The 26,712-nt window shown below is 37.1% G+C and overlaps 1 protein-coding gene across 2 annotated transcripts in view; it reads right to left on the bottom strand.

The window, feature by feature from the left end:
* KDM7A (lysine demethylase 7A) overlaps positions 1-26,712 on the bottom strand; it is a 61,071-nt gene that overhangs the window by 32,013 nt on the left and 2,346 nt on the right. For both annotated transcript variants that reach the window (XM_057374493.1, XM_057374494.1), the window contains exon 2: positions 3,292-3,377. In XM_057374493.1, the coding sequence (XP_057230476.1) occupies positions 3,292-3,377 (86 nt within the window). The remainder of the gene's footprint in view (positions 1-3,291; positions 3,378-26,712) is intronic.

The raw sequence follows: 26,712 nt of genomic DNA, 5'->3' as shown, positions 1-26,712 counted from the left end.
GACCCTTTAGAAGACATTTAAGAGAATAAACTGACATTTATAGATCTTTGCTAACCTGAAAACCAGCGTTGCTTAATGAGCCAGCTATCCAAATACTGTAAAACTTCATAAATAATGAAGACAGGTTTATTAAGTTTTCAAAGCAATCTTCCCAGTCATAAATAATAATACAAGAAATTAGTGGCTAATACTAATTTTCAACAGAGTAGTTTCCCATAAATTCACTGCTGTTACAACAGCTCATTAAAATTGTAAGACGATACAGCTGCTTAAGAGATTTTATAGCACAGACACACTTTTGAAAGTCTGTCTTTCCAACACTTACAAATCAGAAAATAAAATTTTTCTTTTGCTTGTGCTTGGCAATTTATGMAATTGCCACTGGAGGACAGGAAACAATGAAAACTTTCTCTGCTTWCCCATCTCCTAATTCTAGAGCTTTTTTAACCCTTTAACACAAAACAGCAACATAAAGAGGTGTGCACATGTACAGTGAGACCTCAAATCTTTGAAGAGATAATGGAGAGTCCCAAAAAGGTGAAAGAAATCTTAGCACAGGAAGACTGAAAACTTTTAAGGAGCATACAATAAATCACAGAATTTATTGCCAAGGCCTGGTACATCTCATATTCTCAGCTCAGACCAAGCAGACTCTGGTTGGAGGGTATTTACAGAATTAAGAAGGCAAAACCAGATCAAGAAAGTAATGTCCTGATAACCACAGTCTTTATTTTTCATTTCATTCAGCATTTATTGAACCTTGTGTCTTCTCAAAGCTCTGGATGCTACAATCTAGTGATACACCTGACCCACAGCATTTGTGCAAACAAAGCATTTTCAGACTTAAGGATCACTGAGAAAACTTTGAAACTAACAAAATTAATATGAAGACTCTAAATAACATAATCTAGAAAAAAAACTGTCCACAGTATATTACTATTTTTAAATTGCTCTTTTTAAATATCATTTATGATTTTAGGATTAATTATTTAGCATTTTATACACACAGCTGCTTAGCAAAGGCCTTATTAAACTCTTCTTTCCTATCAAGGATTTTTTTTTTTAATACAAGAAGAAATTGATTGGTTCATTTCATCTTTCCATCTAACTATGAAGTAACTTTCTTTTCATTATTGGAACTTTCACATAACTAAYTCTGTAGGATGCTGAAAGTAACCACCCATTTGTACTACCAAATATGTGTTTCTTGAATATTTTCAGGAAATTTTTTACACTCCCTCATCTGATTAAATACTCTGTTGAAATCACAGGTATACATACCCTCTTAAACAGCTGAATTTTGTTTCTTTGAAAACTCTTAGACAAAGTGATTTTAGAATATGAAGCTATAAAAAAATACTGGTTTTACTTATATACATGTTTTCATATGACTGAACCACTCTGAAACATTTCTGCAATACCTGAAGTCATGAGACCATTATTCAGCCTCTTTAAAAACTGAAGCAACTAGWGCCCAAACCACAAACTACCACAGATTTGATTCTGACAGCTAMGAGCAATTAATAAAACTCGATGTGAAGATATATTTAATTATATCACYTCTGTATGGGCTGGTAACTGACATGTCTGAAGCTTCCACTAAATCTACATGATCTACACACTTGAGGCAATATGAAATAACAAGGATAATTTTTACCACAGATTCTTGTCTTTTTGAAAAGGCTTCCAAAACAAAAACCCCTCTTATCTCACTGTCAGATTGCTGCAGGTGAGACAGCGCTCACTAAGGTTATTCATGCATCAGGATGAAGCAGGCTAGTTCACACTAATCAAGAGGAGAAAAGAAGTTTCAAATTTACTAGTTAATTATTTTGAAAAGCCTGTATGATCCCTCTTCTAATTCTTCTTTCTAGTGCCTCTATGCCACAGGAAAAAAAGAGACAGAAAGGTAAGAAAAAAACCAGCTGTTGTTTGTATTCTGATTTATAAGACAAACATGCAGATTTTGAACTGAAAATGACCRCTGGAGTACTAAAAACTACAAGCACATARAACAGAATTTATCTTACCTTTTAGCTGACAGACCATGAACTTACACATTACAGAAGATACGTATCAGGCAACATGCATTAATTAAATTAATAATTGATGCTTAATCATTTTGTTCATACTCCACAGGACYATCACTGAGAGTGATTTTAAACTTATTTCTAAATGTAAAGTAAATTAAGATTTGAAAATATTACACATCTTAAGTCAGCACTGACCATAAAACATTATGGTGGTGTCTTCAAGGAAAAAAAAAACAAACAAACAAACAAAAAAAATCCTCAAAATTAACAACAAAACCCACAAACAAATCCACATTAGAAAACACAAATGACCATTACTCGCTGCTTGGAGGGTAAAGACACATTGCTTATAAATACTTTTCAGGTCTGAACATAGAAACTTATTTCATGGTTGGAAAAGTGAAATTTATTTCTGGATGTTTTGCAATTCTGTTTYTGTTTGAGAAGGGAATACATGGGGGAAAATCTAGTGAGCTGGACAAAGCAGTATCCTTTCAGTACTTAAGAGAAAGAAAATCTTCCATTTTTAAACTGCAGATCTCTACAGCAAATTTACCAGCTGAAAGGAGAACCAGAGAGATGTCTCTTGTTGCTCCTGATCAGACTCTTCTGGCAGCTCATTCTGACCTCGGTGAAACCTTGTTCATAAATCAGGAACTTGGAACTGTGTRACTTTCAAGGACATAAATGGGACGGGAACAACAAAAGCAAAAACAAACAACAAAACACAAACAAACACCACTCACAGAATGTTCAGATTCTGCTTTCACTGTTGAAAAGCTGTGTTTGACTATYGTGGGATGTAACCTACAACCAACAAAGGTAAGACACCTAACTTGGACACTTTTTCAAAGTTGCCTTCCTAGGTATTTATCAAAACTTTGATAATTAAAATACAGGAACCCTCAAACCATTTTTTGTATTTTCCTTTTTTTTTTTTTTTTAAATGGTGATTCCTCAGTTTTCATTCTCTCATTCTCTGACAAGTCTAGATTGTTTTCTGGACTTTGTTTTCTGCACTTTGATTTCTCCAATCTCTAGCACTGGTTTATATTTTATTCCATTTGCATCTCCACATCAGGGAACCTTTCAAGATGGTTTGTTTGTTTTGTGGGTTTTTAATCAGCTCAGAGTTAGTCATGTAGAACCAGTACCTTCTAAATAATCAAATTCATCTTGAATATTCTTCTGAACAGTCCTTTGCAGTTGCACATGAAGAGAAAAYGTGTGAGATGAAATCTGAATAACCCATACTTACTTAGAGAAGGTCCATGGAGAATTGCACAGTTGGGACAATGGTATAGATCAATGTCAACAGCATGGTGCTCCTCTACCCCAACGCAGCTGGAACAATATTTTTTACATGTTAATGAGAATGCACACAAGGTTTACTTTCCAAGCTAAAAAATAATTAAATCTTAGGTTTTTATCAAAACATGCTTACTCTACAAAATTATAATGAGGTACCAGATTATCTCCACCACCGGGTTGCCACATAAAATTTTGAGTAATGATTTATCACTGAACACAGAATGTCACTTACAAAAATCATAAACAGGAAACAAGAAACGGATTCCTTTAAAAATGAGCAAATYCACAATGCACCATTACCCCTAAAAACTTTGATCCTAATAACAGTTTATACAAAATCATTCAAGCAATATTCTTCACAGAAGTTATGAGTCAAAAAATCTGAAGTTATGTACTGTTCATTTATAGAAGATAAAATGGAGATTTTTATTGTCTTTTTTTTTCTGCAAAAAGTAGTAACTGGCTACTACCTGGCTACTACCCACCAAGACAAATTAATGAAGAATRCTTTCATGTTCTTGAAATCTTTGCAATATAACTGGCTTTGTAAGCTACATAAGCGACCACACAAATAACTGAGTAGAACTGCTTTTGTTTTAAAATAGCAGCAAGTATTTTAAAGAACATTTGAGAGATGCAATGTTTTGTAAGTGCATATTTTTTTCCAGATAAAACAGCCAAAATGTGATTAAAAGCGGAATCTTTACCATAGTCATGACAAAGCATCTACTCTGCTGATATCTAAATACCACAATTTTAAAGTCAATGAAGTGCATTTTCTCAGAAGAGGTTAATTGGAGAACATGTGCTTTTGCACAAAGTTCCTAAGGAAAAAAAACAAGTAATCCCTGCTTGCTGCTCTGAATCCTGGCAGAGTTCTTGCTCTCTGAAAAGTTCATTGACACTTACAAAATTGCTGACTTTACCRTTTATACAGAAAAAAAAGAGCACAACCCTGCACATTTACACCAAAATTAGATATGTACACTCAATGCACTCCAGTAACACAAGAACTGGAACAGCACCCTGGTCACGTAACCCATTTCAGATGGAGTGCAGKGAGTGCTTAAACACTGAAGCTTTGAAATGATCCAGCTACACAAAGTCTTTTCCTCAGCAGCCCTGTGCCAAAACTGCTGACACGCTCCAGCAAGTGTCAGGACATGCTGCCAAAACAACACAAGAAACAGTCTAGCACTGAAAGCACAATGAGCAAATCCAATGTGAAACTGGAGAGCATCTCCCATGTAACTATCAACGGGAAGGGCATTCTGAGCTCCCCCTAAACATCCAGCRAGTTCTGCTTCCCCATTCCCCACATACCACATGAAACCCAGAAATTACAGTGCTTTTTTTAGATGCATACTATTTTTAAATCTAAGCACAAAACTCAGCTGCCATAGTTCRTCGCCATTCTTGCAATATTTAGCATCTGCTTTAAGACCACAGCTACAAGAATCATTATTACATGAAAATCCAGCTGACATATAAACAAAAAGGAAGGCAGAAGTAGTCTTTAAAAATGCATGTCCCATTTCCTTCTGCTTGTGCTCTCTCTTTTTATAGAATAGATGAATGACTCATAATTCTATGCATTGTAAGAAAATTGTTTTTAAAATGTACATTCTAAAAGCCYCAAATGAGAAGGCTGGTTTTATACATCTTTAGGAATCTCATTATCTTAGCTAAAATTCTAATTTTTGAACAGCTAAAGATATTTATGTTGAACTGTATCTTGATCAAGTTAGTATTTAATTTGCTCCCCTTTTTCTTGGTGTTTGTCTGATACAGTCATCATCATTCCAATCAGATTGTCCTGCTAACAGTAAGAACTCTGCATGAAAAAAATAGCAAAAAAAACCTTCCAGCTTTGACAACTATCTGTCCTACTCTGTTTAAGAATCTTAATTTTATTGTCTCTTGTCAAATGATACAGATAACAGAATTCCTGCTTTATTTTCAGGCCTAGCACTAAGGGTTAATTCCGTAACCTTTCCTGAAGGCACATGGGATTTCGTGTACAGAGACTGGAATTGTAATGGCTGGAACAGCAATTCAATAAGGGAAGCAAACATTTTCAGCCTATTTATGCAGCAAACTCTGAACTGGAAACACAAAACACTGACTGGAGATCATGGAAGTGCATCCAGGAGCAGCTGCCTGACTGAAGCAAAGGGCAAACGAGGTGCCAGCACCTGCAAGAACGAGCAGCGCAAGGATGTCACAGAGCACATCAATCACACAGCGCCATCACAAGTCACTTCCCCGCATCCCCTTCCCCAACACACACAGATGAAGCTGACATTAATCACTCTGGCTACCAGCAAGCAATCAATTACGGTGGAAAATGCAACTTCAGACCTCAAGCATCAAAGCAAGGTCACCAAGAGGTAGGAGAGAGCCTGGAAAACATTAGCATACTCAAATGCTGCAATACTCCCAGCCCGCTGATGTCTTTCTATATGAAATATTATTACCCTTCACCTTGCAATCAACCCAATCCATTTGGGTTGAAATGTCTTGAGTATATATTACCTAGTCTCTGAATTGCTCATCTCCTGCTGGGAGGTCACAGCCTAATCCTCAGGAACAGTGGAAAGCTTAGAGTATTACACAACGAAATACAGTAATACTAATTGAAAAAAAAAATTGTACAAGACTGTGCAAAAATACACCTTTACTTTTGTTCATGCAGGTTATTCATTCATTTGCAATGCTCTAGAAAAAGTGGCAAGATAGAAAAAATTAGTTAAAAATAGACTCCATTACATCAGTCTCAGAGTGGTCAGACACTCTGAACTTCCCAAGGTGTGTAGCATCAAGAAGAGATCAGCAAGAGGTAGCAGAAAATTCAGGAAGTGGTAAGTTTTTTCACACACAAGAACATGCCCATCCCTGGCAGCTGAAGAAATCTCTTGCTCCTAGAAGTTTGAGGAACCCATCCTCCCAACTTAAGTCTCACAGAAGGTGAATGTTCTTTGTCTCAGCTTTCCATCTGATCATTACATTTGCAGCTATGTAAAAGCAGCAAGTGCAAATCAGAAACAATCGGAAGAGGACTCTTTAATATCTATGTCAGGTGCCAGTGGACCTCTGCTTTTCAGTAAAAGGCAAATAAAACTTCCTTCACAGCTTGGGGGGAGTCCTGCAGAGGCTGCTCTCTTCTGCAGTCTTGTTATTAATTTAGAATTTAGGAGATGAATACCAATAGTTCAGAGTGACAGATTCAACAACTATTTCTCAATTACACTGGAATGTGTTGTACAAAAGCTTGCAGAAATCCAAGACAGTTACAGGAAGAATTATCCCTGGAGACTGCATGGCTGCACACTACAAACCACCCAAGGCACCTGGCACATCCCTCCTCCAGCAGCACAGTGTGAATAAATATTGGATGCGTGTCAGTCACCACACAGGCTGCTGCACCTTCCACGTCCAATACCTGCTCGCTCTCAATTCAGTCAGCCTTTTCTCTTCCCTGCTTCTGATGTTAGCAAGCATGACCACAACATTTTAGAGATTGCTTGGCTGCCTTTGCTGGTATGACCAAAAGAATCCTGGTTTAAAGAAAAAAACCCAAAGCACTCTTGATCAAAGGTTTTATTTTCAGTGATCTTAAGGATTTGTGACTACTTGAAAAGCTAATTTATTAAAACAAGGAGTATGAGTACTCTATCATTATGTAAAATTCCAAATGTAAAAGGGAATGATTACACAAACAGCGCAACAAAAGTCAAGAAATGAGCTAAGTGTGGATGCCCATTTTCCCAGTTTAATTCCTGGATTAAACCAGGAAGATATTCCTACTAGGAAAAGTTCAAGRCTTCCTGTACACAAGGCACACTGAAAATAAAATCTTGAGAGATGTAATCAGTTCTCARTGATCTAATAAAAGCACTGCAGAAAACAGATGAATCACATCAACAGGGAAAAGAGCTGATTTGTGCAGAAGCTGGGTTATACACAGGACATCACCCTCTTGGATTCCCTCTTCTGTTCCTACTGCTTCAATTCCATAAGGTCCTTCTCCACCTCTTTCAGTACAAAACAATCTAAAAGGCTCATCTTTCCAATRCACTTGGACTTTTTAGGAAGTCTCTCTCCCACAACAGCTTCCACTTCTCTCCACACCAGAATATACTTTGTACCTAGAATCTTCACCTAAACAGAACAGGCCATCACAGGCATGTCCACTACTTCTTCAACAGTTATTGTTGGATGGATATTATTTTATAATTAGGCATTGATTAACACCTTAAAACTAAGTTTTCTCTAAGTCTCTTATTTATTATTGGGACACATGAAGTTCAGGCCGCAAGACCTTTCGGTTTTCCATGGTCTGACCTTAACAGTGTGACTTTTTTTGTGGTCATTGTGCAGCAAAAATGCATTTTAGGAGCWCTTGTATGTTTAGTTTAGTATGTTTAGCTAAGTACAAAACCTTGCATCTTTTTCAAGCTATAAAATCACTAAAAATTATATTTTCCAAGATTAGCTTATATTCTCCCTGGATAAACACCATGGACAGCCTTTTTCTTTCTCTGCTATCCTGTTTGTGAGCAAGAACTCAGCATGTCCTCTTCACATCCACCCTTGTATCAGCACCCACGACCTTTCCCTGATACGCCTCAGTGAGTTTTATACGTAAAAGGAGGGAAAAAAGCACAGGTCTTGACACTCAGTAGGAAAAAAACAAATCAACAAAAACCCTGCAAGAGTGGAAAAATACTAGGGGTATTAAAGCATGTTCCCTGTCAGCAAGAATGCAGGCCTATAGACAATTAATGGGGATATAGGCACGTTTCCCATTATCTGACAGAGCAGATCGCCAAAATCCTTTTTCAGTTTCCAGTTATCCACAGAACAGCTGAGAAGATACACAGACAGGGAGTCTCTGCTGTGTCTTAACAGTGATGAGGAAAGGAACAAGGCAATTCTGGAGGCAGTAAAGATTCCTCAGGAACAGGACAGCCTTAATYGTCCAAAAACTGGAGTTTTGGGGTRCAATTTCTCATAGCATTAAACTGAACATAGTTGTTGCAGCTACAAAAAAAGGTCCCACCCTCTTTCCTCCAATTGCCTGACCATGGGCTCCCATTGTTTCCCTGACCAGATCTAAACCATCATGTAGCCATATGACAACTCAGCTCAATAAGCTGACCCAAAAGAAAAAAAAAACTGCCCCTCAACTCATTTTTTCAGCTAGGTTTTAGAAACCCTAACAATAAAGATTCCTATAAATAAAAAATAAATAAAATGGTATATGTTGCATGCAGTCATTTAAGAAATATATAACAATGTTATTTTCAAGAAGATAGATTAAAGGAAATATTCTGTTACTTCATCTCTACATCATTTTGTCTTTCTAGAAATAGTAAGAACAGTAAAAAGGAAATGACTGTTTAGCAATCTTATGCTGATAATATACCTTTTACCATCAGGCCTTAATACTGAATTTCAAATCTTCAAGGATGAGAGCTATTTCTATTAATATAAGGTGCAAATAATCAAAGTAGCAGTCAAGAACTACAGCAAACTTTACATTTTACCTGTAACAAGGTCTGCAGTTGCTACTTTCAGTCCTAATCTGTTTGAGCATAACAAAACCCAAAAAAAACTATGGTAATTATTGCCAAAATTAGTGAGCTTGCATGTTAGGCAAAGCTTCTCCTACTTCATCCCAAGAATGCAAAGAAAAGTATGGGGGAGGAAGTCAGGCTGGAAATTCTGGCCAGGCATTTAAATCAAGACCATGCTTTCCAAGTGGGAAAAGGATGCCAAGTAGGGAATATTTACAGGTTAAAACAATGGAATTACAGAAAATGTCGCTGCCACAACCAAACAGCCACAGCTGACACTCATTACAGGACAATATCCAAATACTTAATTAGGAATACAAAGGCAGTGTGACAATACTGTTGACAGACTCCGTTCCCTCCCACAGCATAAAAAACAGAATAAAAAATGAAGATTATTTGAAAAAGAGTTTAAACTTCAAATAAATGTAGTGAACTTTAAAAACTTGGACCTCAAGCTGGACAGATTTCCCCTCCAGCCCCACTCTTCAAAGAGGATGGAGTTACACCAAAGAAAACAAAACAGACCAAAAGAAACCACAAAGCAACATGAGAAGGCTGGTGTTTCCTTGCACCAGCTCTTCATCTCACCACGATAAGCGTGGTAACAGTTTTGGAATCACAATAAGCTTACAAGGATTTACTTTAGAAATTAAACAATTTTTGAAAAGCAACCAACTTCTACACAGTAGATGTAGAATCACCGCCTTAAATTACAAAAAAAAAAAAAAAAAGATACTCAGCATAAAAAAAATTTGAGGTCGTGATTTTGCCATAACAAAGTATTCTTGCAAAACGAAGTACCTGCTAAAAAGTAACAATTGACACAAACACAATTCAAAAAATATGCAAAAATTATTTTTAAATAGCAGAAATTCTGTTTTGCTATCTGCAGCAAACATTCCCCTCTCTCAGTTATCTATTTTCTCCAGAAAAACAAAAAAAAWGTTTTTTTAGCTCTGTATAGAATATATGTATGTTGGCCCAATAGCTTACCTAGTTTTAGTACACATTCACTCACATACAAGTTCTTAAGGACAGAAAAATGACATGTAAGGCAAACTCTCAAAACACCTACAAATATACTAACTTATTTAATATTGCATCATCCTTCAACACAGATAAGAATCTGAAGAACAACAATGGTGCATRCAATAATATACATAAAACTCTGACCTTTGATTGCTCAAAGACATCTGTTCTGATATTTCCAAAGTCCTAAGAGGCCTTAGTCTACTTATGATTAAAAATGTTAATAGGTTTAGGCTACCCTAATGTAATTCAACCCTATTGCTTTTAAATTATGTAGTATTTCTCTGAAATGAGGTATTGCAGTAACACAAATATGCAAAGAAGTATATGATTTATTTTGAATTCCAAGGGGTCTTCCAAAGGCTCAGACTTCCTGCACCTTTTGAAATAAAACTTAACGTTTGATAGTGATGCTAGTGCTGTCCTATCAGAAAACACTTTCAATGGCAATACTCTTGCACATTTTTCCAYTGAGAAAGAAAATCAGTATATATAATCTCTTTCTCATGTAGCAGTGTTTTTCACTCCCCTAAAGCACAGAGGTTAAAGTAAATAAAATCAGTATATGACTTCTTGTCAAAGAAAGCTCAACTCTACAGAAAGATCCTGAAAAATAGAAACCTAATAGGAAAATTATGGTCAATAGAACAAAGCTATCAAGTTACATGATGAAATAAACTCAGTTACAAATACAGCAAASCTTCTACCTGCATTTAGGAAGTAGTCACATATTCAACATAATCATCCTGTTACCTAAAATCTCAGAGGAAAAACCCATTATTTGTAAACTGACTCTTCCATTCCAYAATTCCAGCCCAGTCTGAAAACAAAACAGGATATTTTTGAAACTCAACACTTTTTTTCCCAAGATCTGGATTTTCAGCACAGTGAGTTCAATTTATTGAAATTGCTAGAATGAAGGTAAGAGAGAAAGAGTCATTACTTTTAGAAATTACTTTGACAACTGAGTATTTGCCATAGTCAACATATTCTTACATCTAATCATTGGTGCAGAGACTGCACAGAAAGCTGATTTTCTATAYAACCATTTCATATAACTATTAGGAATTTAAGCAAAATAAAGTCAAATGACTGTTCAAACTGGTCAAAGAAGTACCTATTCCAAAAATCCAAACAGCTTTAAGTGCGAAAATATACACTGAGGTCAAACAAACTTTTCCCTACAAAGTAAGATTTCTAGGAAGAGATACACAATCCAGGTTAATCCCTAATGGCAACAACCATCGTGGATTATGTGTAGCAGCTTTGTGACAAGTTACTTTTCCTACTGACAATTTCCTGATGGAGCCAAGTWAACATTACTGAAATACTTTTGATGTATTCCTTCTGTTTAGTATCTTCTATTAAGCATATAGCAAATCTTTTCATCCTTCCTATGCCAAATGAGATTTCAACTTATTCTTCCCAACCAAACTGATTGCATCAAGCTGCTTTAGAGGAATATTTACAATTAATTTTGTCTCTCTTCTTTTAAAACTGTTATTTTACAGAAACGAAGGTCTGAAGGAACCTGAATCCTTTTAGTGTAGATTTTGGCAAAATAAACTGCCTTAAGACAAAGAAATAACATTCAAGAAAACTACAGCAGACCTCAAAACTAAACAGCTTGTCAATGAGAGCAGAGGAAAAAGAAAAKAAGGCATTTTAAAAGCAGCTGTGATAGCTGAAGGCCTTATTTCAGTATGAAACTAGTGAGAGAAACAAGGATGATAYCAGCAAAAGAATCGTGACACARTATTTGTAGGACAGAAAGAAAAAATATACATTGATCTGACGTGAAGAAATTCTTTTTAGCACTTTAAAGCCAGAAATCTGTGTTACCCTTCTCATATRAAGCAAAGGACACTGCTCAGAAATCAGGAATTCAGAAGGATTCTCTATAGCAGTTCAGGCTCRTCTTTCTCCATTCATTCTCCCAGCATGGCCAGACTGACACACCAAAGAGAAAGAGGAACAATAGTCCAATCTGACTTCAGGCACTGTGTCTCAGTGAAGCTGCAAATGCTTGAAGCCTGTTGAAATAAATGAAAACTATCCTGTCCTTCCCACAACTGATGCAGGAAAAAGAATTCATATTGGATTTCAATTAGTTCTAGGAACACTGGAGTCCCAATTTATCTGACCAGAGYCAACATGAATTTCARTTCYRGTTATAATGCACAGCCTAGAACAGYAGTRTGAGGTAGGATGGGCCCTAAACACACAGAAGAAAACACGTATTAGTTATCTGGTTCAGTGAGAGAGGGCACTGCAAGTGAGAAACAAAAAGACAAAACAACTGCTTCTCTAYACACAAATGTTTTCTAGATGATTAAGAAAGTTCTTCAATAATGTATTATAATCTCCTCCTCAGGACTCCAAGTCAACAGAAGTTTACCTCTTACTCCCTAAGATAAAACAGAACCTAGTAAACTGCCCTGACACATAACTGCATCTTATTTAGATAATTTGCATTATTTCAATTCCCAGACAGGGTTATTCTCTCATAATGGTGCTTATAAGTAAGAAAAAACCAACCAAACTTCCAACAAGCAAAAATTAAGTACTTTAAAATAATACCTTCAAACCAGAGGGTTTAAAGGCAGAACTGACACACCTGTCTCAATTCTGTAACAACAAAAAAAAACCAAAACAACAATAAAAAACAACCCCACCACCACACAAAAAAAAACTTCAACCATTTAAATCAGCCTCCACACCCACCCTGAAACAGACATCTTAATGTGAGTGCCTGTGTGTGGTTGTGTGCTATCCAAGAACAAACTTCTACCCAAAACTGCCACCATTATTTCCCCAGTACAAAAAGTGGAAGAAATATCCTCAGCTCTACAGAGATAAYGAAAGGCTGGAAAAGGCAAGTCAGTATACAAGCTCATTAGATGTTCACTCATTCAGGAATGAAGCAACTAGGACAGCTTTAACACAGCAAATTAAAGCWGCTTATTACATGTCCTTAATGATATATGCATATATATTATGGAATCACCATCCCTAAGTCTTCAAAAAACATGTGGATGTGATGCTTGCGGACATGGATTCGTGGTGAACATGACAGGGTTGGTTTAATGCTTGGACTCAAATGATCTCAGAAGGTCTTTTCTGACTTTAACAATTCGATGATTGTATGATGTACAGTCTACACACATTTGCCTGCCTCAACTTTTAGATTCTTAGCTTTTTGTCCTAATCTTCCTCAGCTCCAATTTGCACAGACTCCTGTCAATTCTCAACAGCCATCTTAAGGAAATACTGCATATTATATGGTTTTAAGATCTACCAGCATCCCAACCAAGTCTTTTGACCACAATCAACAGGAATCTCAGCTCTATTTCCACTGCAGTTTCCTATTAGGTAGAGCAAGGGCCTTTTATACACACAACAGACATATCAGTTACTTATTTCAAAGAAAAGGGCATGGGAAGGGAAGAAAAAAAGACCGAAATTAATGGAATTAGAAACACACASCCTATGAAGAGAAACTGAGGTACAATCCAAAATGACAAACAAACCTTAGGAAGCAATTACATGGCATAGCTTGCACTGATGTAGCAGCTTGCAGACCACTAGAAGAGAAGTTACCCATCCCCTTCCAAGCAAGAACTCCCACTGCCCTTCCMTGCAAGGGCCCTGCTACTTGCCTGGCTACAAGGAACCTGTTTTTATTCACTGATCTGACAGAAACTAACCTAGCCAGTCTTTTGCCTGTTTATCAAGTCAGATTATGGCATGGTTGGGCAACTGTCAGAGGCAATCCATGAGAGGGAAGAGGACTACATAACCTGAAGAAGGGGATATTGCAAGTAGGACTGCCCCTCTCAGCAGAGGAAGTCACCAGACCTGGTCAGCCCTACTGCTGGACTTCATTATTCACAAAGACTCAAAACTACCACAATCTAACAGATAAATTGCCAACAGCTCACCAATGAGATTGCAGGGAACATCCCTGCCTGCCCCTGAAAACCCTCCTCGACTTTAACCACATGTCCTGCACAATATCAAGAGAGACATTCCCAGCTCCGAGAGACGTGCACTGGCACTGGGAATCATGCATGAACCAAGGGTTTCTTAGACAGCCCAGCATTAAAATGGTCTTAGTCTGACTTCTTTTAGTCATCCCAGTCCTTCCCTAATGAAGTGTCTGATCAGTTCCTCCAGACCAGCTATCTGTAGCTCCAGCTACAGGAGTAGCTAAGGCAAGCACTAAGAAGGTGTTTGACATTATGCCACTAAAAAAATGTTATTTGCCTACAAAACACTCTTTCCAGTAATGCAGTAWGTGCAACAGTAACTATAAAACAAGTAATCCAAACAGTTTGGAAGATACATTTCTAAACCACATCAAACAAGGTTTCCGTAAAGCAGAAGTTCAAAGGACAAACTTTCAGCTAAATTCCCATTTTCTAGTTTGAGGCACACACAAGGACCACTCTGATGCAGGAAGGTATCTGTATTTTTTAGAGACTGATCAAAACAAAATCTCACTARTGGCTCTTGCATACTCACATCAGTTTCTAAATTGCATAATTACCTACATCAAAGTCTCACAAAAAAACCCCATTTATTGTATCATCTTTATATAACAAATTTCTCTAATGTTATTATCAGTTCAACCACCTCTTTTAGGCAATCTGCACTCTAAGCATTTTTAACTAATTTGGGAATTTTTTGTATGTCTTCAGCAGCTCCATCTCCTTCTCAACAGCTAGAAGTGTTGAATGTTCCTCATCAACAGAGCAAAAGGAACTGCAGACTCCTACAGAGAGCACGAGCTGGTTATTCCGGTTGTCTAATAAAGATGAGTTGTTTAGAAAGATCATGTTGCCTAATAAAGATGAGCTGTTTAAAAAGATGGTGAAGCCTGACAAGTACTATCAGCACTGTTATTTTATGCAATGCACAGTCTGCAGAGCTTACGACATCCTGAGTAACACTGTCAGTACACACCATCAGATCTGTCTTGTTCTCAAGTATTTCAAGTGATAAAAAAAGATGTAGAGGCAAACAACAGCAAACTCACAATGACTTCCTGGCCCAAGGGGATTGATTAGGACACTAATGATGGTTTCTAAACTCTGCCACTTCAACAGAAAAATGATGTCAGGAATGATTTGGAAATACAACTTTTTGCTAAGAACACTAGGAAATACAGTTTTCTGTCACCCACATTCTAGCACCAGCAACCAGTATTAGCATAACCTTAAAACTCCATTGCTGCAAAATCTCTTATTCTTGGGTTACTGTATGTCTGGATTGTTGCTTTTACAGACTGCAGCAACACCAAACTTGGCTTCAGCCTGCTTYACACACCTTTTAATTGGCTCCTTACACCAAGAACACTTTACCACCTAACTGGGTTAAAAAATTTCTTACCCAAATTGGTTTTAAAGACCTCCTAGAGCCTTCTACTAAGTAGCCTTAACACTCACAGTAGCATTCACAAACTCTGCAGCTGTACCTGTTATAAAAGTTTTTATTGCKTTCAAAATTCAACTCATTAAATAGTTCTCCTTTAAGAAAAATTAAAAATGAAAAATAAAAATRAAGGACATTTTTCAATTCATCTGCTTCTCCAGCCTGCAGCATTTTTCAGACATTGCTAGGAACTTTTTAGCAGGCTTTTTATTTTATTAAGCTGAATAATTTCTGCATCTTCTAATCACAACACAAAAWTATCCATGATGGCTCCTGTAGCTTCAAAATACCTTACTTGTAAAAGGCAAATAGACTTGCAATAGATTTGCAAGTAGAGACAGATGCTTCATTTCTGAAGAAATCTGAGAGCAAACTGGCTCATCTCTAGCTCACCATGCCCGTTTCAAAAGCAGATGGAGTATCTGATTACATTAACTTCTATTTAAGCTATGATACAAGCAAACTGTTTCAGATACACAGATAATGAGTCTAAATATCAGATGTTACATTGGCTGGCTGGCAGAGCACTAAGCAGAAAAAGCTCCTTCAATCAACTAGATAATGCCTATAATTTAGAGATCTTTATTGGATTCTYAGCTGCTTACAGAGGTCCAGAGGGGCATGCCGGTCAAAACTGCATCCACGCAGTCCATAACATATCAAGAAGCTCCTTTTACACATTATTCTAACTACAGAAATCTAACTGTTCAATCCTCTTCAGATGGAATTAATGAAGCACAGTAATTTCCAGACCATGTGGAAACTTCAAATAGCGAAGAACAAAGCTAAACAGAGTTTGGGGGTTGAGTTACATCAGCACTAAGATGGAATTCTATCTGCATCCATTATTTTTACTCTGGATATAATTTGACATACTGATTTTAATCTAMAATTTTTATGAGTTCAGATGCAGGTTACCAAAACCATTTTTGCCCTATCACAAGCTATTAAGAGTCATCCAAGYTATTTGCAAAAGCACGAATCCACATCTTTTAGTCTAAATTTTACACTCAAACACTTTTAGAGGTAACCTTGACTTCAAAGTGTGTGCTACTCAGCTCCACTGCTTTTATATGGAAAAAAAAATTATCCATATATCAGTGTATGTGTATTATGGATCCATGAAGCCCTTACAATACCACCTTCAAAATTCCCATAACTCAAACAAGAACATTCAAAGAAATGCAYAGGAAAAATACAAAGCATGAATACAAAAATACCTGGAAATGAATASTGATTTACTGTTCCTGTAGAAATTACAGGAGACATTGCGGTTCACTTATCATGAAACACACAGAATTAATTCTTTGGGAGTAAATGTCCAGCCTTATCAATCAATATGTGTAATATCAATGTGTGTAAATTCCCCCGATGGAAGGGGAAAGGTAACACACATTGCTCAGTAATGCCCAATGACAGGACAAATAACAATGGSCAGATTAAAGCATATGAAGTCCATCTAAACAGGTGAAAAAGAAAATAAATTGCAAGAACAAYTAGGGCAATATCCAATTAAAGACACTGTCCCTGAAGCCTACTTAAATTCAAAAGGTAGTTAATCTCGGAAGCACCCACATTTAGCTAGCAGCTCATCACTTCACCCAAAAATTCCAGAAGTACCCCTGYTCCACTCACCCTGTGCTCCCACCCTGCATGTGCCACGTTCCCTGGCATCCAAGCCAGAAGGCAGGCACAGCTGCCACAAGTGCTGGGYACTAAAAAGCACTCAGGAAGGGAGAAGTTATTTTGTTTTTCCAACTGAGATAGCAGCAGCACATATTCAGGTTGTGGGAGCTCAAGCCCACACATCKCAGGGGAATGTTCACCTCTAGCTTACTTCTCATGTAAAGATACCCTTTATCTTCCCCACTTAGGACCTCTTACTCTACAGAAAAGTATCCAAGAATTATGGGTCCAGAACAGAATGTAACATGACAGGAACACAAGGGTCTGGTTAAAACCCTCAGACACTGACAAGATTATCTGSAGTTCTGGTCTCTGCTCCTGACATTAGTGAATAAACAGATAAAGTCAGCATGAATTACAACACAACCTCTCCCAAGTCTTAAGAGATACTTACTAATGGGTTTTTTCTGTCTCCAGATTTAACAGTGCTTCCTACAGGAATATAGCAGTCTRTCCCCTGGACTATGAATGCACCTGTTTTTCTTTTTAAAAAAGGCAGAACTGTCCATTTCTCTAAATATCTGAGGAACTGGCAAGGACTTGAAATTTGCCTCATATGTGTCAGACTTTTTGGAGTATAAATAACACTTAACAGGTGCTGCTTTTCTGGCTTGAAAGTGATAATAGTGTTTTTCTTTTCTTTACAACCTCGACTAACATAATCTGAAAGTGACAAAGAGGTTTTYCTTTAATAATTAGCAAAAAGTAGTAAATACTTGACAGAAGAACAATCTTTTACTAGAAGCGTTTCCTAGATAAAGATTTGGAGGTCAATGATCTCTAAAGAGCTTTTAATGAGTTTGACATGTCACTGAATGTGAACTATTCAGTTGTTTTCTTAAAATTCAATTATAGAAGTTTATTTATCAGTTTGTTTATATTACATAGCACTGACGACAAAACAAAGTAAAACTAAAAATACTAAAAATAACCAAAAAACTAAAAAACTCAAGGTATTTGAAGAGTGAGAACTCCCCAACCTTACAATATAATTTGTCATACATCAATTTAAATACACCCAGTGAGCTTTCTTGAAAAACTTTTTTTTTCTTTAGCAATTCAAGCCAAAGACTTACATACAACAACCTCAAATTATGTATTTATCTTCACAAAATGCAATAATTAAAATTGGACTTGGTGCAGCTGATTCAGGTTAGATTCCATTCAGAGAAAGATACTGAAAGTTACATTTTAAATTTAAATTAATGTTGATAATCACTCCTTATGTTCTGTGCACCATGAAGTAGTTTCCATCCAACCAAAAACTCAACCATGCATTTTTATCAGCATGTATCACCAAGGCTACTGGCTGCATTAGAACTTGGATCTTCCTCACATCTGACTGGTCACCACAGCAGACCTTTAGCACAAAGGCTTTTTGCAGCCACAAAATAATGTTCTAATTACAACTTCACACTCTTGCAATACAAGTTAATATTCTTCACGCATTCTTTATTTTGTTTTCAGTTTTCTTCTGCACTATCTTTACTTTCCTGATCTTTCTCCATCCAGCTTTTCACCTAGGAGACTCTCTCTTCTACAGGAGGCTGCTTACTCCCTTTGTAGATATCCCCTGTGAAAAATCTTCTGATCTCAGTTCCAATTTTCCAGACACCTGAAAACYATAAGCTCCATTCAATTATTTGGTGTCTGGTAGAGTTTTGGAAAGGAAGTTTCTGCTTTACTCCCATCCTCTTGGCATATAGTCAGTGTGTTTCCAACAATGATCATTTAGAGATTTACAGTTTTGCCTCTAAACACATGGCAAGCATATAAAGGGAGAGAGCACRTTTTCTAACAAAAACCTTGTTCCAAAGTATCATGGTGCACAAGCTTCATAGAAGCTGATGAATTTCTCAGAGGGTCAGAACAATGCATTTGTTCACACCAGAAAGATGCTYGCCCAGCTTCCTCAGGTTGGCATAAGAAACAGTATTTTATATTACTATGTTAACCCACACATTTATATAAAACATTTATTTGTTACTTCTATCTCCAAATCCCCCATTAGCCGTGCAAGAAAAAAAAAAAGTACATAGAAAAAAAAACCCACAGAAAAATAGGCTATTCAAAGCATTTAATAATGTCATGAAAGTCATGTTATAGTATACTAGCCTTGCCCTGGAATGGAGTGGAAAACTGCAAATAGAGGCTTTACTGCTTCAAGCKGCTCTATGGCCCACAAGCAGCTCCCTGGGAATTTTCCATGCAGTTTGCACTGAGAACTGACACCACGTCACATACTGCAGGGATGCATTCACTGCCACTCTCAGCACACGTGTACCAAAGGCAGGAAGGAATGCATTGCAGCTCACTCTTAATCACATGGTGCAAATGTACCTGCGCCTGTTTCGTGTAAATTCAGCCCAGACAAACAAGATATCTGCTTAAAATAATCTCACTGATCATAATTAAARGCTAAAGCTTTACTTTCCCATGTTCTACCACTTTTTCATGATTGTCTCATTTCCTTGTTCCAGTCTCCACATATCACGACCGTTCCAGACATCAAAGAAAAAAAGAGAATTAAACACAGCGCTACCCTATGAAAAAAAACAAAGATTGAGCCAACTGGACACAAGCATTGACATTAATGTGCTGGCAGGAAGAAAAAAGGCACAAGAGCACTAATGTGCAATAAGCAAACAGSATTGTAGAGAATTCTCAGATCTATCCCTTAATGCAAGGAAGTACCTTTGGGAAATGACCATTTGCGTGCAAGGCATCTTCATAAAAAGCAACTAAAGGCATTTGACATTGAGAAGTTAAACACTGGTACCTTCYTTTCACTAATATACAAGATTTTGTTCCCTCTTACAGGAATAAATCTATTCAGTACCAGAACTAACTAGGAGTAAAAAGGTTTATTCTTCTCTAAAGTGGAGGGTCTGTGCTTTTTCATTAGACTAAAAACTTTACTTCCACAGTCAATAAGGACCAGCAAATAAAATGCAGAGTATATTCTCACTGGCGATGCCAGCTGATTTCCAAAAACCAAAGGGAAACTGGAATATGTCCTAACCAGTAAAATATAAAAGTTATGACATAACAGAAGCACTTAAGAGCTGCACCTTTGCTTCTGCAAATTCTGATCTACTCAAATGATACTCGAACCCTAGCTCATACCTAAATCCTTCAGTTTCATGATGCTTCAAGCACAAGCCAGCTGGCCGTGCTGCAAGCAAAAGGTAGAGCCAAGGCATCTGCTTTTGCTCAGTTCAATGTTAAATAAGCACTTTTCAGTGAGGACATCAGTCCAATCTCTCAATACTACAGCTGTCCCGCTCACTCTCAGCAAGAATAAGAACAGCATTCTAAATTGCTTCTGGGATACTCATTCCATCAGAGCAGCACATTTAATTCCAGTATTAGGACATGCAAAGGGATGCCCCGAGATGTCCTAGATGTTCACACATCAGAGGCAGCAAGTTGCTGCTCACCTTTGCCTCAYGCTGATGTGTCCTCTGGGCAGACAAATACTGTGGTCAGAACTTAGCTGGAGATTTAAGAGACTACATGTGCGCAGCAGCTTTCTTGCCATGGTTTTGGTCCTCCGTTACATAAGCAGAGAAATACCTAGGACAGAGCAGGCTTGAGGCTGTGATATGCCAGCACAGCACACCTCATGAAATCAGGGATAACACCATGCTGAGAAGTACACTGGCAATGTCTGCCTGAGCACACTGGCTCCTTGGCACAGCTGCCTTGCCTTTGGTACTGTTCCTACACTGCTCACACAGCACTCTGCACCTCAGAGTGCCCAGCAGTACCCCTGAAAGCCCTGTGYTGGCTTGCAGCACCTCATTTCTCATCTGCTTGTTCTTAACATCAAGTTTTGCAAGTCAACAGCATGATGTAATCCTTTAGTGAAAAGATCCAAGTATTTTTGTTACTGAAACAAAACTAAAAATCTGTATGTTGAGCAAGACAACAAGAAGTTTTACAAGTACTGCTGGGTAACAAAACACAGCAATTTCTTTGGCTGCTTTTCATTTATCTGATTTGGCCTTTGTTTATTGGCAGTCAAACACCAATATCCCAAAAGAAAAACATCACTCTCTTCAGAAGATACTGCCTGATAAGTGGCAAGAGTGACAGATCAGATCAGTCCCATATCTTCAATAACAAAGATTCCATTTCTCAGTCACCTTTCCTTGCACTCATTTTCATGCGTAGTGCTTTAAAAGCCTTTAAGTGAATAAAGTATTAATGTAAATGGAACAAACACAATTAAATTTATGAAATTAATTTCTTAGGCTAGCTGCAATGTCAGCTGACTTTTTCAGATGAAAATAAATAGACTTCATACCACAATATATTAAAAATCTAGAACAATCATACTTATTCCAATTGGCTTTTAAGACAGAATAATGTAGGAAGGTTAAAAAAAAAAGCTTTCTTGTTTTTGTGGCGAACATCTTTAGGCCAGCCTGAGCAACAATGAATTCAGTATCTTCAAAAAGAAACATCAGTTTTAAAGTCTACTTTAGTTAATGCTGAAGTAACYGAGAAAACAGTATTAAATATTAATTCCATTCAAAAGCAGAATTAACCTGAGGAGAGTAACCAGCCACATAAATCCACATTACCAYCACACAGCAGATATCTCAAGACCATTCATACTCCACTGCATATTCATGGACTAATGCTGTAATACATTAGAAAGGACTGACCAAATGAAAAATAGCTTACCTATTTTAAAAGCTATATATTTCACTAAACTATCTTTCATATGTTGATAATAAAGCAATAGCAATGCTGTTAATTGAATTTTCRTACTTGAGCAATGAGACAAAGGTAACATTTGAGCTTGTTTATGGTTTTAGGTACGTAYATTGTACCTATGGAAATCTTTACTGATTACTCACAGTTGTTTTGAGACTGTGGTATTTTATTTTACAGCGAAAAGTAGGAAAAGTACAGTAGGAAAACCACAAATATTTACATGAAGAGTATTAGTTCATCTTCAGCTTGTGCAAGCTGTCACGTGTACAGAATGGAGACACTGTATTATTGCATCATCTTTCAAAAGATGATGCAGAAAGTGCACAGAAACTGCACTAATCATGAAAAAAATCTAATGAATATGAAAACTATCCACAGAAAGAAAAGCTAGAAACCACAAATGAAGWATGAAAATAAAATTAATGTGATTTTGCCCACTGGCAGTTAACAGTGTGATATTCCACTGTAAGACTTAAGCCTTTTTACTGCCATTGTATTGTTCTAAAACAACTCATCATTATCAACAGATCAAGGTAAGTTTAACATAGAAAGAATGTMTTTCACATTCTGCACTGCAGCACATAGTAGGCATACACAGAAAATAAGTGTACCAAGCAGCAGTGCCCCAACCATACTCCTCTTAACTCTCTSGTTTGTAGATACAGAAGTCACAGAGCCTTCTGGAAACAGCTGAATTATTCGTCAAATCATACATGTATTAAATATAACAAAAGAAAGACATTGAACTGCTACATGAGCATCAACAAATGACACCTTGGAATATAAAATTATCATAAATTAAGTAGCTAATAAAAAATTCACAGTTAAATTACACAAATACTTACATTGCCTTCATTTGCACAGTTGATAACAGCCAAATCAAAAACAATTATATCAAAAATATAGGYCAATATTACAGAAAATTAAGACGTAGTATTTAAATGACTAAATCTGAACCTCTGTACCTTTTAACTAACTGAAAAGGTAAYAATKAATTTGTACTTTAGAAATTAGAACTGTTACCATTTAGTAACTGTTTAGAAACTCACTAGCATCTTGCTGGACTTCAAATTAAAAAAAAAGCTGAACTGTGTACCATCCAGTTCTCTTATAATTCATTATTGGAAAATATTTTTTTCTTATGCTATTTTTTCCTTTCAGAAGGCACATGCTAAAGTATAAACATCATTTTATTGCACTATATAGAACAAATAAAGAAAATTTACAAAATTACAGATTGCAAGGAAAGGAGTGTTAACTTTCAAAGTGCACATATTTCAAATAAAGCCAGTTCTTCAAGAAAACTATAGAGGAAAAACTTGCACACAATTCTACATGTTACCACACAGTTTCAAAAAYTGAAGCAATTTGAATACTTGCAACTCTTCAGTGCTTATTATGGTAGAATACATCTAACTTTAATATATATTAATAAGTCTTCCCACTTCACAGATGGGAACCAAGAGGAAAAAAATGGTTTGTCCAAATGAAGAATATAAAAGGATTGGAAACAGACACCCAGTTACACAAGTACTTGTCTAGCATCCTCATTATGACTACTTTCTTTTCAGTTTAACCAAAACTGTTTCAGCTTTTSTATTGTCAGAAAAGCTTGAAGTCACTTCAAGTTACTTAATTCTTTGGCAGAGGGGACCCAACTCATTGGARTGAAGTTGAGGCTTCCATCTTACTTCTGAGGAAACAAGGCTAAGCCAAGGAAGATTAAACAYATTAGCCTTCCCTTGAGGTCTAGAACACTTGCCTAAGATACACCAAATTGCCACATGAAGAATTTAAGGCTGATACACAACAAAAGCTGAAAGTCAGATTGAGAGTTCTCTGGTGCCAGACCAACGCTCTACTGACCAGCCAAGGATTTGTTGATTCAGTTCAGGCTCCTGAATGTTCCTAACTACAAGGCATTAATCCTCTGTAAAGAGAAGGTCTGCACCAGAGAACAGCTGTCATTTCCAGGTTCCCTGAGATGAACATCACCATAGCTTGTCCTCCAACTCCAAGACAGACACAGGAGCTTCACCTATGCCTGCAAACAGATGATGCCCTGGGCTTGCACTCCAGGAAATGTCTTGATTCCCTTGCACCCCACTAGATGAGTGGTTGGGTCTGGGCAGAATCACACACAGTGACACARAAACAAGGCTCTAAAAACCAGGTGAGCTATCAATCCCAAAGTGGGTGGTGAAGAAGAAAAATGAGCASCTCTTCTGTCTTTTCCCACCAGTATCATCTCCAACAACACATCCCTCCAAGTGTCTGGCAATACCCTGGGACTCATCCTAGCCTTTGAGGAGCCCACTCAGCTCAGTAACCCAACAAAAAGCCAACCCAGCAAGAGAATGGGTTCTGTCAGTTTTCTGAACAGAGCTGATTTACCAATCAGGAAAGCACTGAGGCAGCAAAAGAGGAATTATAGTAGCATGCAGCCAGGAGCAGGACAGCCTCTTTCAGCAGCAAAGAGTTGGCGAAGCCCATGGTGCAGAACCTCATGGATAAAGCTCCAAAACAAAGAACCAATTCAGGAAAAGTAGTCACTTTAGCACGTGCATTTCCTTCTTTTTGTAAGGAGAAAGCCTGCCTTCAGAGTACAAATCAGAGGTCTATACTATACAACCTAACAGCTGGAAGAGTGRAATTTTAAATTGAGATAGTATTAAGCAGTGGGTGAGAAGTTTTGTGGTTTTTGAGAGACCAAATGAAGATACGTTCAAATCTATGCAATATAAAAAAAATGTTCAAATCTATACAATATCAGAAAAAATATCTATACAATATCAGAAAATACATGTGAACTTTGCTCAGCTGTGACTTTGGCACTGAATTTTTCCTTCATTTGAGGAAAAAAAGGCCTCAAGGCATCTGCAGTTTAAATGATAATCTTCAAACGGTACACAAATCACCTTTCTATTCAAATGATGTTATTAAATGCTCTCTAATAATGACAGAGCTGTAAAAAACATCAGACGCCTAATGGCAAAATACCACCAAGGAGCTGTTCTAAGAAGTTAATTCTTTCAAGACTACACAAAATATAGAATTAATCCTGAGAGCAAGATCTATCAATTTAAAAACAGTTCCATATAAACCTAATCAATTTGACTTTGCTTTGCAACAGAAGTATGTACATACATACATTACATACAGATGAGTACTGCCCTCTAAGCTGCTCAAATTAAATATTTATTTCTATAAACATGGAAAGTTTTCTCCTTGAGGGGGACGACACCAAATTTGACACCATTATGAAATTTTCAGGCAAACGGCCGATTTTGAATTAAAAAAAGGATGCTTTCCCTTTCTATGTCCCATTGCTCTAACTTTGAAGAGTTAAACATTTCCTCTGTATAATACAACCACACAAAAAMCTTTTTTTAATGCAAAAATGTAGAAAGGTTGGAGGTATTTCAAAAGGCAGAGACCGTTACTGTAATTGACATGCAAACATTTGACAATTTCTTAACCTATTCATCATTGCAACATGAGAAGTTCCCTCTATGTTTGTTTCACAACAAACAATCCCAGAAAAGGGCTATATAGAAGACTTCATGGAGGCACCTGCAATTTTAATTCTCAGTTTACCTGACTGACTTCTCCACACTCCTTTTCAACTAGTACAGTACCAGTGTAGCTTCACAAAGCAAACCTCCTCAAAAAGCCAATCTTACAGTACTTCACTCCTGAAACATTACAGACAATGTTAACACTGTGTGCACAAAAACTGAATTACATGCTTAAACTTCAGTCTGAAATCTACAGGAATAAGTGACATCTACACAATGCATATAAATCTAGTCAAGTACACGTACCATGGACAGAAAAAAGAAGAAAAATTTCAAAGCTAACAATAGGGTTTCTACGAACTTCACAAACATATTTCAAGAACAGAGCTGACTGCAGGATCGGTTAAAAAAAAAAAAAGACATGTAACATGCACAGACTATATCACAGCAAAAAAACACTAACGAGAAAAGATGACAGCATGTAGTTAACCTAATAACTGAGGCAAAGCATCAAAAAACGAAGGAAGGCAGAGACAGGCAAGTATCATAGAATGATACGTATCATTTGAAGATGAAACCAAGAAACTGAAGACGCTTCAAGAGCTACAGAACAGATCCAAGAAAAAGTTGAAGACGTAGCGCAGCATAAAGGACTTTTCACGCTGCATTCTAGCTGGAGCATATTCTAGACAAGTCAGAAASCAGGAATCAGCTTCATGTGACATCTTCATTTAAAGCAGATAAAAAGATGGGGAAAACACAAAAAAATTGTCTAAAACACAAATTGGATTTGCCCGTCTGAAAGCTTTGACAGTTTGTCACATATAACGCTCTGCAGTCTCTGCACTCTTGCGAGCCATTCAGGAAGGCGACGAAGCCTCAAAGAGCGCTCAGGCACCCGCGCTACGCTCTTTTGTTCACAAGGGGTAATTACACCAGACTGTGGCTGGATGTTAGGCCCACTCATAGAGTAACTGAAACCCACAAGGCAGGTTCACAGCCTTGCCAGGCACAACAAAACATTTGCTTCAACACAAAATATTTGCCAAAGGCAATAAAGCGCACATTTGCTAATGCTAATATATTGATAACGGCAAACCAAAGTACAAATCATCTGAAGACAGAGAGCGCAAGAACACACAGCCAAAAAAAAAACCAAAAAACAAAAAAAAAAAACCAACAAAAAACCACACAAAAATTTAAAGGCACTAAGTAACAATCTGTCAGAACAGACTTTGTACTGCTCAGGCAGTCTCTTGACTATACACAGGAAGGCAGCAAAGAGCCCGTAATCCAATAATACGTGCTAGGTATCATGCTAGCAAACCACAGGCTGGGTTTACACGTTTCTTAAGATAGAAGACACATCACTCCCACTCCACAGGCCCCGGAAAAAAA

This window comes from Malurus melanocephalus, unplaced genomic scaffold (assembly GCF_030028575.1).
Source record: "Malurus melanocephalus ecotype Western Australia unplaced genomic scaffold, MMel_1.1 scaffold_226, whole genome shotgun sequence".
Lineage (NCBI taxonomy): Eukaryota > Metazoa > Chordata > Aves > Passeriformes > Maluridae > Malurus > Malurus melanocephalus.
Note: the sequence above shows the minus strand (reverse complement) of the source record. Positions and strands in the feature narration are given on the sequence as shown.